Source organism: Triturus cristatus, chromosome 7, assembly GCF_964204655.1.
Source record: "Triturus cristatus chromosome 7, aTriCri1.1, whole genome shotgun sequence".
In the NCBI taxonomy this organism is placed as follows: domain Eukaryota; kingdom Metazoa; phylum Chordata; class Amphibia; order Caudata; family Salamandridae; genus Triturus; species Triturus cristatus.
This window is the reverse complement of record NC_140590.1, coordinates 1834745702-1834760957: the sequence shown is the minus strand read 5'-3', so window position 1 is coordinate 1834760957 and position 15256 is coordinate 1834745702. Positions and strand designations below refer to the sequence as shown.

Sequence of the window (15256 nt, the reverse complement as noted above, 5' to 3'; positions counted from 1 at the left end):
CATGCTGGGCCTGCGCGCATAAATAATACAGGAGGAAGTCAGGGATCCTAAATCCCCCTTTGGCATAAGGTAGCGTAAGAGCGCGCATTCCGATTCTAGCGTGTCTGCCTGCCCACACCAGGCGAAGAACCAGGGTGGATATCCTACGGAACACCTCGAGTGGGGGCTGAATCGGAATATTGTTAAATAAATACAACAACTTCGGCAGCACGACCATCTTTACCACAGCCAAGCGGTCCGCCAGGGACAGTGGCAACTGAATCCAACGCTCTACTTTTTCTTCTAATGTCGCCAGCGCTCTACCGTAGTTTGTACGAATCACCACTTCCGGGTCTCGATGGTACCAGACACCCAAGTATCTCACCGGTTCCGACTGCCATTCCAATGGGTAATCCACGTCGCACGGATTTGTGGTGTCCGTTAGCGGTACTATTAGGGATTTAGACCAGTTTATTTTTAGGCCTGAATGTCGTCCGAATCGGATATATTCCCTCAGCAAGGGGTTCAGGTTGAGCTCAGGGTCACGGACATAGAGTACCATGTCGTCCGCATATAACGAGATGTGTAACGGCCGCTGTGGAAACTGCAGCGCCGAGTAGTGATGTTTTTGCTGAATTAGACATGCTAAGGGTTCCAGCTCCAACGCAAAAAGCAGGGGCGACAGTGGGCAGCCCTGCCTCGTGCCCCGCGCGATGCGTATTGGGTCAGAGATGTAGTTATTGACCTTAATACAGGCGGTGGGTGCCGTGTACAGTAACTGTATCCCCTGGAGGAAAATCTGTGGGAAGCCCATGCGTTGCAGAATCGTTTGCAGGTACGGCCATTCGATGGAATCGAAGGCCTTCGCCGCATCAAGGAGCACTGCCGCCGCCTTGGTATCAGGAATCAAATAGTGCGACAATGCAAAGAGCGTCCTGGTGTTATGAACCGTGGACCTAGTCGGGATGAATCCCGACTGGTCCGGCAATACCAATTTAGTCATAAGCGGTTGTAACCTCATGGCTATGAGCTTGGCCAGTATTTTATTATCGACATTTATTAAGGACAACGGCCTATACGAGTCACAGCATTCGGGGTCTTTATCCGGTTTTAAGAGGGTTATAATCATGGCTTCTCGCAGGGACGGTGGCAGGCGCTGTCGTTCATGAGCCTCACCGTACATGTCCACCAAATGTGGCACCAGTTTTTCTGCGAATGTTTTGTAGAACTCGCCTGTAAACCCATCCGGGCCCGGCGCTTTGCCGTTAGGGAGAGATTTGATGACCTCCGTCACCTCCTCCTCAGTTATAGGCGCAGATAAGTATTCCCTCTGTGCGTCTGACAACCACGCAATCGCAACATCCGCCAGGTACTCCATTACCTCTTCCGACGTTACCTTAGATTGCGATGCATAGAGAGCTGCATACGTTTTCTTGAATGCCGCCACTATGCCTGGCATGTCTGACCGCAGTTCGCCCTCGTCATCTCTTACCGCCCGTACTACCTGCGGTCGTCTGCCGTGACAGATTTTTGCTGCTAGGCTGTTGCTCGGTCGGCCACTCTCCCCATATCGTCGCGCCTCCTGCCGCTTGCCAATATATTTTAATTCATCGTCTGCATATGTCTGGTATTCCGTGAGGAGAACACGAATGTCACCGAGCAGGCGCAAATCATGTGTGCTTGCATATTCACGTTCTAGGTCGCTAATCTTATCTTCTCGTATAGTAAGCTGTCGTCTGATATCCTTTAGTATGCCCGCAGTTGTATCAATGCAAACGCCTCAAACTGTCGCCTTAAACGCCTCCCATAATAGGCCCTTGTCCTTCGGTGTGGGAACATTAATAGTGAAATATTCCTCTATAGCTTGAGTTAACGTTTCCTTATAGTTCGGGTCCAACAGTGCCCTTGCGTTGAATCTCCAGCTATACGGTGGCGGTGCATAATGCGGGATCATCAGCGCCAGCAAGACCGGACTGTGGTCCGATAGTGTTCTGGGGAGGTGTTTAATGGTATCCACCCAGTGTATTATCTCCTCTGATCCTAGCCAATAGTCTATGCGTGACCAACTGCCATGAGCAGCCGACACATGTGTCGCCTCTTTGCCGGCCGGGTTCCGGACCCGCCAAATATCTAACAGACACCTGTCGATCATGAGCTCCGTTACTTTGCTGACCGCCTTTCTATGTGGCTCTTGTGCAGTGCCTGACCTGTCTAGCGTGTCATTCAGCGCAAGGTTGAAGTCTCCTCCCCATATCACTGGCACGTCTGGTAGTTCACACAGCGTGCGCCAGATCTTGTGGTAGAACTCGGGGTCGTCCACATTGGGACCGTATGTGTTGAGTATGGTTATTCGTTGCCCCCGCACTCTGCCCGTGATGAGGACCGACCTCCCCGTATCATCAGTGAGCGTGGTGTCAATATCGAACTGTATCCCCTTCTTTACCAATATAATCACACCCCTAGCGTATGATGAATAGGAGGATCCGTGCGTGGCCTCCGCCCACCGGCTTCCCAGCTTTGACCCAGCTGTGGGTGCTATGTGCGTTTCCTGTAGTAGTGCAATATCTATCGCATGTCTATCTAAGTATGCAAAAACCTGTCTAACTTTTTTGGGATTATTGAGACCCCGGACATTCCACGTTAGGAAGTGCAATGGTTTATGTCGTGCTGTCATAGCTGTGCAAACGCGTCTATGTGCCCTGTAAGATGCAACAGTTGAGATCCTGCAGCCATGTACCAATACCCCCATAGCCACATAATCACATAAGTCCAAAAATTCACAGTGGATTCAACAACTTGTCTCAAGCGCCCTAGTCTGTAAACCAACAAGTCCCAACCCCCTTGTACCCCCCCACCTCCCACTTCAGCACCCCAACCATGCCAAAGCCATATCCCCTCATCTGATGAACACATAACTCAAACTTTGTTTGGGGAGCTCCCGTGCAGGGGATCCACCTAGAGCACACATCGTCATCCACCGAAATGGATGTGGTCAAGCGCACAGATATTTCGCAGACCTATCCCAGCCCGCAATACCACGGTCACTGCCGTGCATGTATGAGCATTCCCTGAGACTCTTAGCCCCCAGCGTGTCCACAATACATCATATTTACTGGTCCCCTTATCATCAGCCCAGAGTTTAATAGCAACAATTGCGACCTGATCTCCCGCCTCGCAGCCCATGTCCACCAGTGTCCAAACGTACTTCAAGCCGTTCATTAGTTTGGGGTTCGCCCAGTCCAGTCTATAATATCCCAGAGGAGTATATATATAGATAGACCTTACCAGTGTATGATGCTTCATTATCAAGTTTCAACATACCCACGGTGGTCACTTAGTCCTGGTCGCTCTCTTGCATTGTCCGCTGGTGCTCTTTGCGCCTGGCTAGTAATTGCTTGAGGAAGTCTTGGGCTGCCTTCGGTGATTGTAAAATGGTGACTCGGCCTTCATGGTTCACTTTTAGGCGCGCGGGATACAACATTGCGTACTCGATTTTTAGATTGCGCAACCTCTCTTTTACCGCTCCGAATTCTTTCCTCGCCTGCTGCACTGCCATCGTGAAATCCGGATAGAATTCCAGTTGATTGCCTTTGTAGTTGATCTGCTTCTTTTCCCTCGCCAACCGCAGTATAGTATCTCGGTCTCTATAGTTGAGAACACGGACCAGTATAATACGTGGAGTGGCTCCTGGCTTCGGCCGCGGGGCCAAAGATCTGTGGGCACGTTCTACCACGAATATTGTGGATAGGTTCTCCACACCAAATACATCACGTAGTAGGTCCTCAATATATGTCTCCATGCGGCCTGTGTTTGTTGACTCAGGAATCCCCGCGATACGAACGTTATTACGTCGGGACCTCGCTTCTAAATCTTCCGACTTGGCTCTAATAACGTCCATGGGATTTATCCTCCACTGCCGAGATACGAGTTTCCGCCTCCACCAGCTGCTCCCCATGCTTGTCCAGTTTAGCCGCCATGTTGTCCACACGTAGAGTGATCGTGTCTAACTTGCTGTTTATGTCTTGTAGGCTGCGTTGTATGGCTTGTAGTACCCCCTCCATGCCCTCCGGCATCCTCTTGTCAGTGTCCGGTACAGTTGCCTGCGTCGTCGTCGCCTCCTTGGACACCTTTTTTGCCTCAAATTGGAGCTTGGCCTGTCCCCTGTCCGGCTTTCCCATGTCGCCTTCCCGCTGATGCCAATCCGCCCAATCTGTGGGGAACACAGCCCGGCCCTGCGGGCACTGCCGCGTGGTCAGTAGTGCACTATTGCCAGGGTTTCACTCCACGTCCTGTTCTGTTTGCGGCTTGGGTTGCTGTGGGGCCGGCATCCAGGTCGTCAAGTACCACACGTTGTTGCGCACCGCTCGTCCCTCCGGCACCGTCACGGTCGTTGCAATGGGACAGGACACCGATAGCCAGACCATCCGCAGCGCGGCGCTGAGCTGCAGCCCTCACAGCGCCACGGCTCGTCCTCCGATGCTTCTCAAGCGAGCAGAACCACATCAGGGACACCGCCACGGCAATCCAACGGCGCCAGATTTAGCACACTTCCACCGTGAGCTTGCAGGCCGGGGTCCCCTCGCCAGCCCCCCAACGTGAGGGAGTAATTGCAGTCTTCTATTACCCCGCCGCGGCACCACAGGTGTCTCAGATGCCGCAATTCAACGAACATGGGTCAGCGGCCCCCACCGCCATGTCCAGCACTCCTCCGTTCCATGCCGCCGGCAGCCGCCCACCGGTCCCTTGATCACGCACACCTATTACGCCACGTGGAGCGCCGTCCCAGGCGATGCGGCCACCCGTCGGCGCGGGTCCCCCATCTCACCTCTAGGCGCCGTACACATCGATAGCAAGTCCCGGGGGGGGCCACGCAGCTTTTCGTTTGCCTCTCTGCGCCACCGAGGCAGCCCGCCTCCGCTCCAGCGTCTACCGTTGGTCCCTGGGCGCCGCCATCTTGTTCGCGCCGTTTCTCTTCACCAGGTCGGAGAGTAAGTTCGGTTCACTGATCGCTTCAGCCGTGTATCCGCTGTTTCACCCTGTCAGAGCAAAGCCCCCACATTTCCGATGACCGTTTCTTTCATTTGCGGGCCGTTCCGAGTCCGCCTTACGCTGTTACTACCGCATTTGCAGCTTGACCAGGCGGAGCCGTCTTAACAGGCGGCCATCTCGCCGTGCGCCCTCTAGCGCCCCCCCTTCTTGTGCTTTTCTTAGATAGTAGGGCCTGGTGCCATTTTGCAGGGTCTTTGTTGGCTTGGAGCTTCTGCCTCTGGGACATACCAAGGTCTGGCACCAATATGTAAATAGCCCTGGTGGGCTTGACATTGTATACAACAGTGTCTCAACAGGTGATATTCATAGACAATTATGTAAAACATGCACAGTAATTGCAGAAAGAGGGGCGTGGCTGGAACGCGGCTGCCTGCTTTGGGGATCCGGACCGGTGCGGGCTGCGGAGGCGGACTATGGCCCCGGCGAGACCTGAAGGATTGAGAGGTGGAGAGGAAGACATGAGCACCGGGTCTCGGTGGGATCGAGCGGGCACCTGACCCAAGCTGGCACACTGAAAACGCCAGCCCCCCGTTTAGTGGAGTGGGTCCTGAGAAGTGCGGGCACGGCCACGACCTGGTGCTGCACGGAGTGATCTGCCTGGACTGCGGCTTGGGGGAAGAGAGTGCCCCCCCCCTAGGGGGCAAAGACGGCGGAGGCTGGGTGGTGGAGCTCTCGCCGATTCGTCACCCATCTGGCTGAGGGTGAGCTGCCTGCCCGCTGGCACCGGCCGGGACACGACATCTGGCCCCCCCTCCCCCCACCGGTGACGCCGCAGTGAAGACTGCTGCGGGTGAAGGCCCGACACTGCCATGGCGATAGCATGAGGACAGTGGTCAACGGGCCTGAGAGGCAGGAGTCTGCGCAGGGGGCATCCCAGGACAGAGGAAGTACGGTGGCACCGCAGAGGGCAAGCACCTGGGACAGAAGGTCAGTGGGGGTCCCCCCCCTTCCCCAGGGAACGGTGACATCCTGAAGCCTGGGAAGGCGACTGGAGCGCTCAGTGGAGGACCCTGGAGAATCGTAGAGGGCTGGGGCGCAGGACGAGAGTGGCGGCGGACGGACGAGCGACGGTGAGACCTCCCCCACCCTTCTCCCCCACCCACCCTGCATCGGTGGGTGGCTGAGTGCTGCAACAGGAGCCCTGGTTGTCTGCATTGGACGGGGTGCTGGGGAGAACCACATCGGTCCCAGACTGGTGTCTGAGACCTGGGGGATGTGAAGGTGGGGTGTGCTGCGGACTCGGACGGCGCAGCTTGGTGCCAAGGCGAGAGGAGACTGACGGCGAGGGCACCAAGACCCCTGTACGACGGTGGTCCGGTACAAAGAACGACCAGGGAAGGGACAACGGCAACGCAGCCCACAATGGGCAGGAAAACCCTGGATCCCAGGCCCCCCAAACAGGGCGCACTAGACAGGTATGCAATGGCTCCTCCGCCGGTGGAGCCGGAACCGAGTGGGACAAAATCGGACACGGTCCTTTTAATGAATGCCATACAAGCGTCCCGTGAGGCCCTTGAAAACAAAATCGGGGAGGTGGGGACGGAGGTGACGCTCCTGCGACAGGATTTCCGCAATTTAGCTGAACGCGTCACGAATGCAGAGACCAGGATAGGGGAGGACACTGTGCAGGCCCTGAAGGAAGACCTAGTGGATCTCAAAGCCTCTCATAAGCAACTCCTATGGAAGGTGGACGTTGCCGAAAATAGGGCAAGACGTAACAACCTCCGTTTTGTAGGCTTTAGGGAAGGAATTGAGGGACCAAATATGGCGGAGTTTCTCCACTCATGGCTGTTACGCACATTCCCGAAAGACAAACTCTCCACTTGCTTTGTAATTGAGAGGGCGCATAGAGCACTGATGGCGAGACCGCCAGTTAGGGCACGGCCGAGGCCAGTCATTGCTCGCTTCCTGAACTTTTTGGACCGCGACATGATACTACGAGAAGCTCGGAAACTTGGGGTCATCCGACACGAGAACGCGCATATTATGATTTTCCCGGATTACAGCCAGGAGGTACAAAAGCAACGGCGGACCTTTGACTCAGTTAAAGCCAAGCTAAGAGCACTTCAAATACAATATATGCTGTTATTCCCTGCAAAGCTGAAAGTGATCTACCACGAAAAGTCCTATTTTTTTAATTCCCCAGAAGAGGCCTGGCAGTGGCTGGAGGAATGCCCACCTGTAGACAGAAGGTCGATGGCGGACCAGGGGACACCAGCATGGGAGCACCCTGGGGGAGACTCCCGTAGATCACCGAGGCTGCAGCGAATGTGGCGACGGCGAAGCGGCCGGGACTTGATGGCCGCCCCGTACGGGCCTCTGGATACCGGAGAAGGAGACGGAACAGTGCAAGGGAGGGGAGTAGGGTGGGGTGTATTCTCTTACTGGGATTCAGGGCAGACGTGAAAGTCTATCTGGCAGACAATTTGGGCTCCGTGGAGTCGGGAGTGACGATCTGGGAGGCCATGAAGGCAGTCCTCCCCGATAAGATACAAAATAGGATAGCTGAGGACAGGAGAACTCAACAGGGGGGTATTAGGGACCTTGAAACTCGTATCCTGGAACTGGAACAGCAACATGTCATGGACGGGGGGGCACCCGCGCTCCGACGAGTGCTGGACGCCCAGCGGCAGTATAAGGAAATGACGAGTAACGAGGCCAGGATGCAGGCACTGGCAACTCAGCATAGAATGTATGACGTAGGGGATAAGTCAGGGAAACTGCTGGCATGGCTGAGTCGCAGAGAACAGGAGGCGAGGTGGGTTGATCAGGTGATGGGCGCAGATGGCCGGCCCAGTAGAACCGACGCTCAGATAGCACAGACATTTGCAGATTATTATGAGGACTTTTATGGGGCTAGAGAACTAGGCACGACGGCCGAGATCACTCAGTATTTAGAGGAGGTTAAGACCCCCAGTCTAGACGAGGAGGAGCGAGAGAGCCTGGAGGCAGAGATTACTACAGTGGAGGTATGGGAAGCGATTGCTAAGCTGCGCCCAGGGAAAATCTCCTGGCCCTAACGGATTCCCAGCGGAATTCTTTAAAAGAACGGCGGACCTCCTCACCATGCAAATATTGGCGCTATTCAACGGGGCGTTGGAGGAAGGGATGCTTCCGCCAGATCTCCGCATGGCTACGATGGTACCTATCTATAAGCAGGGCAAACCGTCGGAGGTGTGCTCATCATACCGTCCTATATCTTTATTGAATGTAGAGGTGAAACTCTTAGCGACGATCCTGGCCCTCCGACTTTGAAAGGTGGTTTCAGGCCTGATTCATTTATATCAAACGGGTTTCTTGCCAGATAGGGCGACTAGACATAACCTACGGAAGACACACAATTGGTTGATAGAGGTGTGTGCACGTGAGGAGCCCCATGTATTTCTCTCCCTAGATGCTGAAAAAGCGTTTGACGCGGTGCATTGGCCCTTCCTAGATAGCGTGCTGATAAAGTTTGGATTTGGGCTGAAATTTATGCAGTGGATTACGCTTCTCTACACGGACCCAAGAGCGAGGGTTAAAGTTAATGGTTCTCTTTCGAAGGACTTCCCCATACGCAGAGGAACCCGTCAGGGATGTCCCCTATCTCCGCTACTATTCGCCCTCACCATAGAAGTGCTGGCATGTGAAATACGGCAGGATAGTCAGATAGCTGGTTTTAAAATTCACCAAGGTGAAGGATATGAAGAGAAGATCTCGCTGTACGCAGATGACATCCTGCTGTATGTTACATCTCCAGAGGTCTCGATACCGTGACTATTTGCGCTGCTGGACCACTATGGATCGCGCTCAGGCTATACTATAAATTGGCATAAATCGGTCCTGTAGAATCCCGGGGAGGGAGACCTGGGGAGGGCTATACCCGAGACATTGCGGGTGACAACTGAAGGGTTTGTATATTTAGGAATTTACATAACAAGTAGTAGCTCTGTCTCATATACGAAGAACATCCAACGGGTTCTACTGAACTTTAAGGAGGATGCGTGCAGATGGAAGACCCTCCCACTCACAATGCTAGGGCAGGCGTCGATGTATAAAATGATCACTTTACCGCGATTCCTCTATGCATTACAAAACGAGTATTTCCCCCTCCCGCATCAGGTGTTTCAAGAAATAAATGAGAGCCTAAGAGAGTTGCTCTGGTTGGGGAAACAGCCTAGGATAGCGCTGGAGACCCTACAGAAAAACCAGTATAATGGGGGAATTTCGCTCCCCAACGTGGAGGCATACTACTGGGCGGAGCATCTCGCACCAATAAATGACTGTTTACATGCCCCGGTGGATCACCCCACGTATAGATTGGAAAGGGTGAAATTAGACCGTCGTACATGCTTGCACTATATATATGGAGGGAAGGGGAAGGCAGCACTATTATCGGCAACTAGGGTGACGGTAGAGCTCTGGGACAGGTCGACAAGACGAATTGGATGATGGCACAAACCATCGAGACAAACCCCAATCTGGAGGTGTGCATGGTTAAGGGAGTTACATAAGCTGAAAGGTTTCCTACGGTGGGATGATATTGGCATTTCCTTGCTGGGTGACCTCCAGCGCCGGGGTGCCTTGAAGTCCTTCCAGGAATTAAGGGCAGAGTACGGACTACACTCCTCTCAGTTCCTAAAGTATGCGCAAATACGCCGCGCTTGGCAGGCAGAAGAGGCGCTGTCAGACCCCTTGCCGGAATATGCTCCACTGGAGGGCCACCTACTACAGGAACAGGTTCAGGCCAGGCTAGTTTCCTTGACTTATAAAACCCTACTTAACAACATGCCGGACGGACTGGTAAAACTGAAGAGTGTGTGGGAATCAAATCTAGGGGAGATGGACACGCTTGATTGGGAAACTGCCCTGATGCACCCTAGGGAAGTGGCAATAAAATCTCGACTCTGACTCATCCAATTTAAGATCCTCCACAGAGTCTACTATGATCGACTCTGCCTACACCGGATGGGGAGGGCCTCCGACACTAGCTGTTTGAGGTGTGGACATGCCAAGGGCAATTTCTATCACACCATCTGGGAGTGTGGGGTCCTCCAAAGTTACTGGGCCAGGATAATGAGAGAACTCAGGGAAATACTTGAAGTGTCCCTACCCCTAGAGCCCAAATTAGTTTTACTGGGGATAACGAACGATATAGATCTGACTCGACCCCATCTTATTTTCCTGACATTAGCATTAGTGGTGGCCAAGAGGGACGTGGCACGGGAATGGGGAGCCCCGAACCCCCCGAAGCTTGATGATTGGAGGAGGGGGATGGACATATATATGGCGGCCGAAAGAGTTACTTACAAAGCAAGGGGCTGCCAGAAGAAATGTTCCAGAGTGTGGGGGAAATGGCGACGTTATTATGGCCTGGATGGGGGGCTCTGAGGGGGTAGAGAGGGTTATGCTGGCAGCCTTATTGCATACGGGAGGGACTTGGATGCAGCTAATTGCCTACATGGATGGTGAGTTCTTCTATATCAACGCATTGATATGTTTTGCGCTATGCTGGGGGGGGGGTGGGCGGCGGGTGGTGGTGGGGTAGAAGGTGGTGGACGATTCAATGTGACATGCTTATTATGTTTTTTGTTGGAAATGCAAATAAAAATAATAACAAACTTTAAAAAAGTAATTGCAGAAAGAAAGAAACAAGGTGACATCAATTGATTTTGGAAAAATGTAAGGAGCAGTCTATATTTTAGAAAAATGAATACAAAAACAGTATCAGCATTATTTACATTAAATGTGGGTGTAAACCATAGAATCTTGTGCACAACTGTGCTCATGCGGATTAGTGAACTGTGCAAGTGACAAGTGAGGCATGGAAAACAGGGAACACGGCACAAGGAAAATATGCAAACACTTAAATGGTTTCAAAACTACAAAAGTTCTAATGAAAATGTTATGAAAAGTGGGCCAAAAGTTGCGCTGACCACCCAGCGTAACATGTGGCTCACTTTTGGTTCTCTAACAGGTTGATGACTCTGAATTTTCATAACAATTGCATGGGTGTTGCTGTGGGTGTTCCCACGCATCACCCATGTATTCTTTTAAATATATTATACTTGCTGTTCCTTGCCCAAGACATGCTTACCAATAATAAACATTCACTGGCTTTTCAGCTGAGATAATGCAATCTATTATTGCAGGTGGCCCATGTACAAACTAGGGGTTCTTAAATCTAATCAACTGGACATATCTGATAACTTGATGCCTAAAATTTGCATTCACACATATTAGTATGTTAGCATGCCCATTCCCACCAAATGATTCTATTGCAATTGTTTTCCTTACTAGTGCATCAATTTCCTTTTTAGATCATCATGGATCACCCAACTATGACCCCTGTTGCAGGAAAGGCTAATTTCATAGTGCTGAGTCTCATGCAATAAGCTATTCTAACCAGTGCTTAATTTGTAAAAATAAATAAGTGCTGTGGCCCTTGTCAGGAGTCAGGAGACCACAGCAGCTTCCACCACCCATTGAGAGTACCAACACAACTACTAACCATCTCAGACCTACGAGTGTTGCATTTCAGAAATCTCCAGGTCCCGAAACCTAGAAGAATGGCTTGGACGCAGGTATTAGTCTTTTTAATGTATAATTATAAATTAGACAAAGACCGCCACCATAAGTGCCACAGCTGACATTTAAGTGCTAGTGCCGAACACTGGAAACCACAGGATCAAATTAAGTACTGCTTTCAATATTACAGAGATGGCAGGACAGGAAACACCACCTAAATGAATGCCAACACTTTGCTAATCTTAGAGTAGGATGCATGCGTAGATGACATCCACTGGGTCTTCAAGAGATGGAAGTGTGTTAGAAGACCACGATCTTCACCTCCTGATCAGAGTGCATAAGGACTCAGGCTGAATTTCTCACAACATCAGTTAAGACAAGCTGAAAGAAGGTAGAAACACTAGGGGGCATAGTTACAAGAAACTGGTGGAGCGCGATGTTATGCCAAAATTGGTAATGCCACGCTCAGACAGTTTCAAAACGTAGGGATGCACCATATTCACACAAATGCGGTGCACCCCTGCATTTCCCCCAACACTGGCACTAAAACTGCCTAGGGGGCCTGTGCTGCAGGGGCAATTGTTTATGAGCAGGAAGGGACACCTTAAATAAGGCGAAGGAGTTAACGCCACCAGAATGTCAGAAAAATTGACAAGCTGGTGGCCTTAACACCTTGTAAATATGCCCCTAGGTTTCGAAAAGATGATACTTTTCCATAATATTTTTAACTCCAAAAAACACATTTGGCTGCCTCACCAGTGTTCCTGCGTATGTAAGGTTAGAAGCGTCATCTTCTATGAAGCGAGAAAGGCCGAAGTCGGACACCTTGCAAACCAGGTTGCTGTTGACCAGAATGTTGCGAGCAGCGAGGTCTCGATGTACATAGTTCTTGTCAGAGAGGTAACGCATGCCTGAGGCAATTCCTCGTAGCATCCCCACCAGCTGGATCACACTGAAACCACCTTCGTGTTGCTGGGGAAAGATGACAGAAGAAAAGATGAGTGATGAACTAGACACTGACACATGAATTACAAAGAAACATAAATTACCTCTAAAGTTATTTTAACCTCAACAGTAACACCTCAAATCTGGTGTAGAAGTTCTCTACTATGCCCATGATCCTGGTTACTCATGGAACAATGGTGCCCCAAACAGTAGTAGGTAATTATTTTTTTGTTTGTAAGTTTACAATTTCCAAGCTTCAAAAAGATTGACTAGGTTTATAAAGTTTAGCAACATTTTTCAGACTTTATAAGATTGTGACTTTGGTGAAGAAGCTTGGAAAACAGACTGCAGACTAAGAAGTGTAAAAAAGGAAACAACAAATGGAGGGGACAAATAATAGGCAAAAAGGCAATTGTGTGCCTTTCCTTAGGGTAATATTTCTAATTTGTGCAAAATCACATACATTACACAATTTAAACATAGGTGATGATCTGCGCCTACAGATAGAACAGTGAATGCAAACCTCATATAAGACACCTCGTGCTTGCCGGTGTGTTGTAGCATAATGCTAAATTGTGTTTAGAAAAAGGAGTTTTTTAGTGAAACTATGGCCCTAAAAGTCATCGATTCTAGACACAAAGTAGATGTGGGTTTGTGCATTTTTTAACAATTTGTGAAGCTCAGTCTTGTAAAATATTCTGCAGCATTGGGGGGCACTAATCTTGGCAAATGTTCATCTGAACCCCCTGCTATTCCTCGCAATAAACCATCTGAATATCTGAATGTTACAGAACACCATTTGGGAACTGCACTAGTACTGCTCAATTCCCTAACGTTTTCAACAAAATAAATTCTATCACCCACTGAAAAAACAAAAGGTTAAAGTAACGTTATAGTTAAGTGAACATGTCAGTGACAAGATTAAAGTTGTGAACTAAACAAAACATAGAAATTCACCATATAGTTTGAACCACTAACTATAACTTGCACCCCCACCATGCACTGTTTATGACCTCAAAGATATCATTTGAGATGTCATTCATGATGTCATAAATTGTCATAGAACATGTCATGAGTGATATAATATGTAAGGTCATAATCAGTAGGTACTCATGTAGAAGGGGCAGAGCTAAACAGGCAGAGCTTTTAGGTGATTTGGCGCCTTTGCATACTCAGCAGCAATTAAAAGTGAGCACCATGGGCTGTTTTTTTTGTTCAAAGGGGGGTCGTGCAGCCTCCCCTTCCCCAAGCATTTTTGGTTGCGGGGACCCCATCCCCCCAGTGCCTAATCTGTTAATTAGGGGGAGGGAGGCCACAAGTCTAACCCTCCCTAAGCCTTAAAAAGGACCTGGGAGACCAATCCCCCAGGGCATGTTTTTTTTCTTGAAGGGGAGGGAGTCTATTTTTTCCCTGGGGACCCCATCTTCGGGCAATCGGTGGGTGCCCACCCAGAGGTACCAACAATCAACAAGTTGGAGACCACGGTGGGAGCCTCAGGCCCCCCCCCCCAGCCGGCTCTTCACATACAGAGGGAGCCAGCATTGCTCCCCTCACAGGGAGCAGCTAATTATGCTGCTCCTTTCGGGAGGGAGCAATATCTTTATCATCTTTCCCTGCCTGCATCAGTGAAGGCAGGGTAACAGATCAAAAGTCTGCTCCCACCTGGTAGGAGCATTTTTTAAAGCTCCTGTCAGTTGGGAACAGACTTTGTCTTTGCACCTGTTTGGTGGGAGCAAGCACAAGCTTTCCTACCTGTGCTAGTGCTGGCAGGAAAATGACTGTGTTCTGGGGATGGGCTCCCTGGTACACAGCAAGTAAGCCAGCCCCGGGAATGGGGTTCCCGAGGGAAATAATGGCTCAGGGAGGGCACTCACACCGCCTCATTCCTTTAAAGTATAGTAATAGCCCTAGGGGATTGGCTACCCAGGGCCTTTTAAAGGCTCTCTTAAAAAATGCAATGGGCTCTGGGGAATGGGTCCCTGGTCCCGAATATGGCTCTGGAAGGAGGCTGCGTGGCCTCCTCCCCACACTAATAAATCATGCCCCGGGGAGGCTGCTTGGTCTCCTCCTCTTAATTAAACAAAGCGTCCACAGGCTGGCATTTATTTTGTAATGATTCCATGGGAGGTTTGTGGGATCACTGCAAACATTGAAAAAAACTTTTGTATTTCTGCCTCGAGGTACCTCTGTGTCTCCCCATTGGGCCTAGACTTACCTTTTTTTTACTTCAGGACAGGGGACTAAGTCCCTGAGTCCTGTAATGGCAGGCTGCAACATTTTTCTCATGTTGCTGATAGCCAATGAGAGGGTTCACTCCTGCTGGAGTCTAAAAATGCTCCCTGAGCCAAATAGAGAGCTCTAATTTTAAACTGGTGCTCATGTGGGACTCTCTTAAGCCTCTCATAGACTCAACCATCCAGATATACAATTATTTCAGACCCTTAATTTCTCAAAAACTACTAAATAGATTTACATAAAATCATAAAAAAGCACAATCTGTGACCAAAATCTAGCTTCCTGATAAATGGGCTATAATTCCGTTCAGCAGTTTATGCATTTGCCCTTCTTAAAGAAGTCTATGGAAAATACTTGGGGATTGTGCATTTTTAGACCCCTCCCAAAGTTATCAGCAACACAAAAAACACTTTTCCTATGGAACAGCTGACCTAACTATAACTACCCAGTGGCGACTGCCACTGAGCAATATATACACACACACTTAGAGATAGATAGATAGATAGATAGATAGATAGATAGATAGATAGATAGATAGATA

General features: G+C 50.2%; 1 protein-coding gene across 1 annotated transcript in view; it reads right to left on the bottom strand.

Annotated features, from left to right (window-relative positions):
* The window catches only part of LOC146813351 (ephrin type-B receptor 5-like), a 377765-nt gene that overhangs the window by 71110 nt on the left and 291399 nt on the right, over positions 1 to 15256 (bottom strand). Inside the window, exon 13 of the mRNA XM_085620160.1 lies at positions 12292 to 12507. Coding sequence (XP_085476286.1) covers positions 12292 to 12507 — 216 coding nt within the window. The remainder of the gene's footprint in view (positions 1 to 12291; positions 12508 to 15256) is intronic.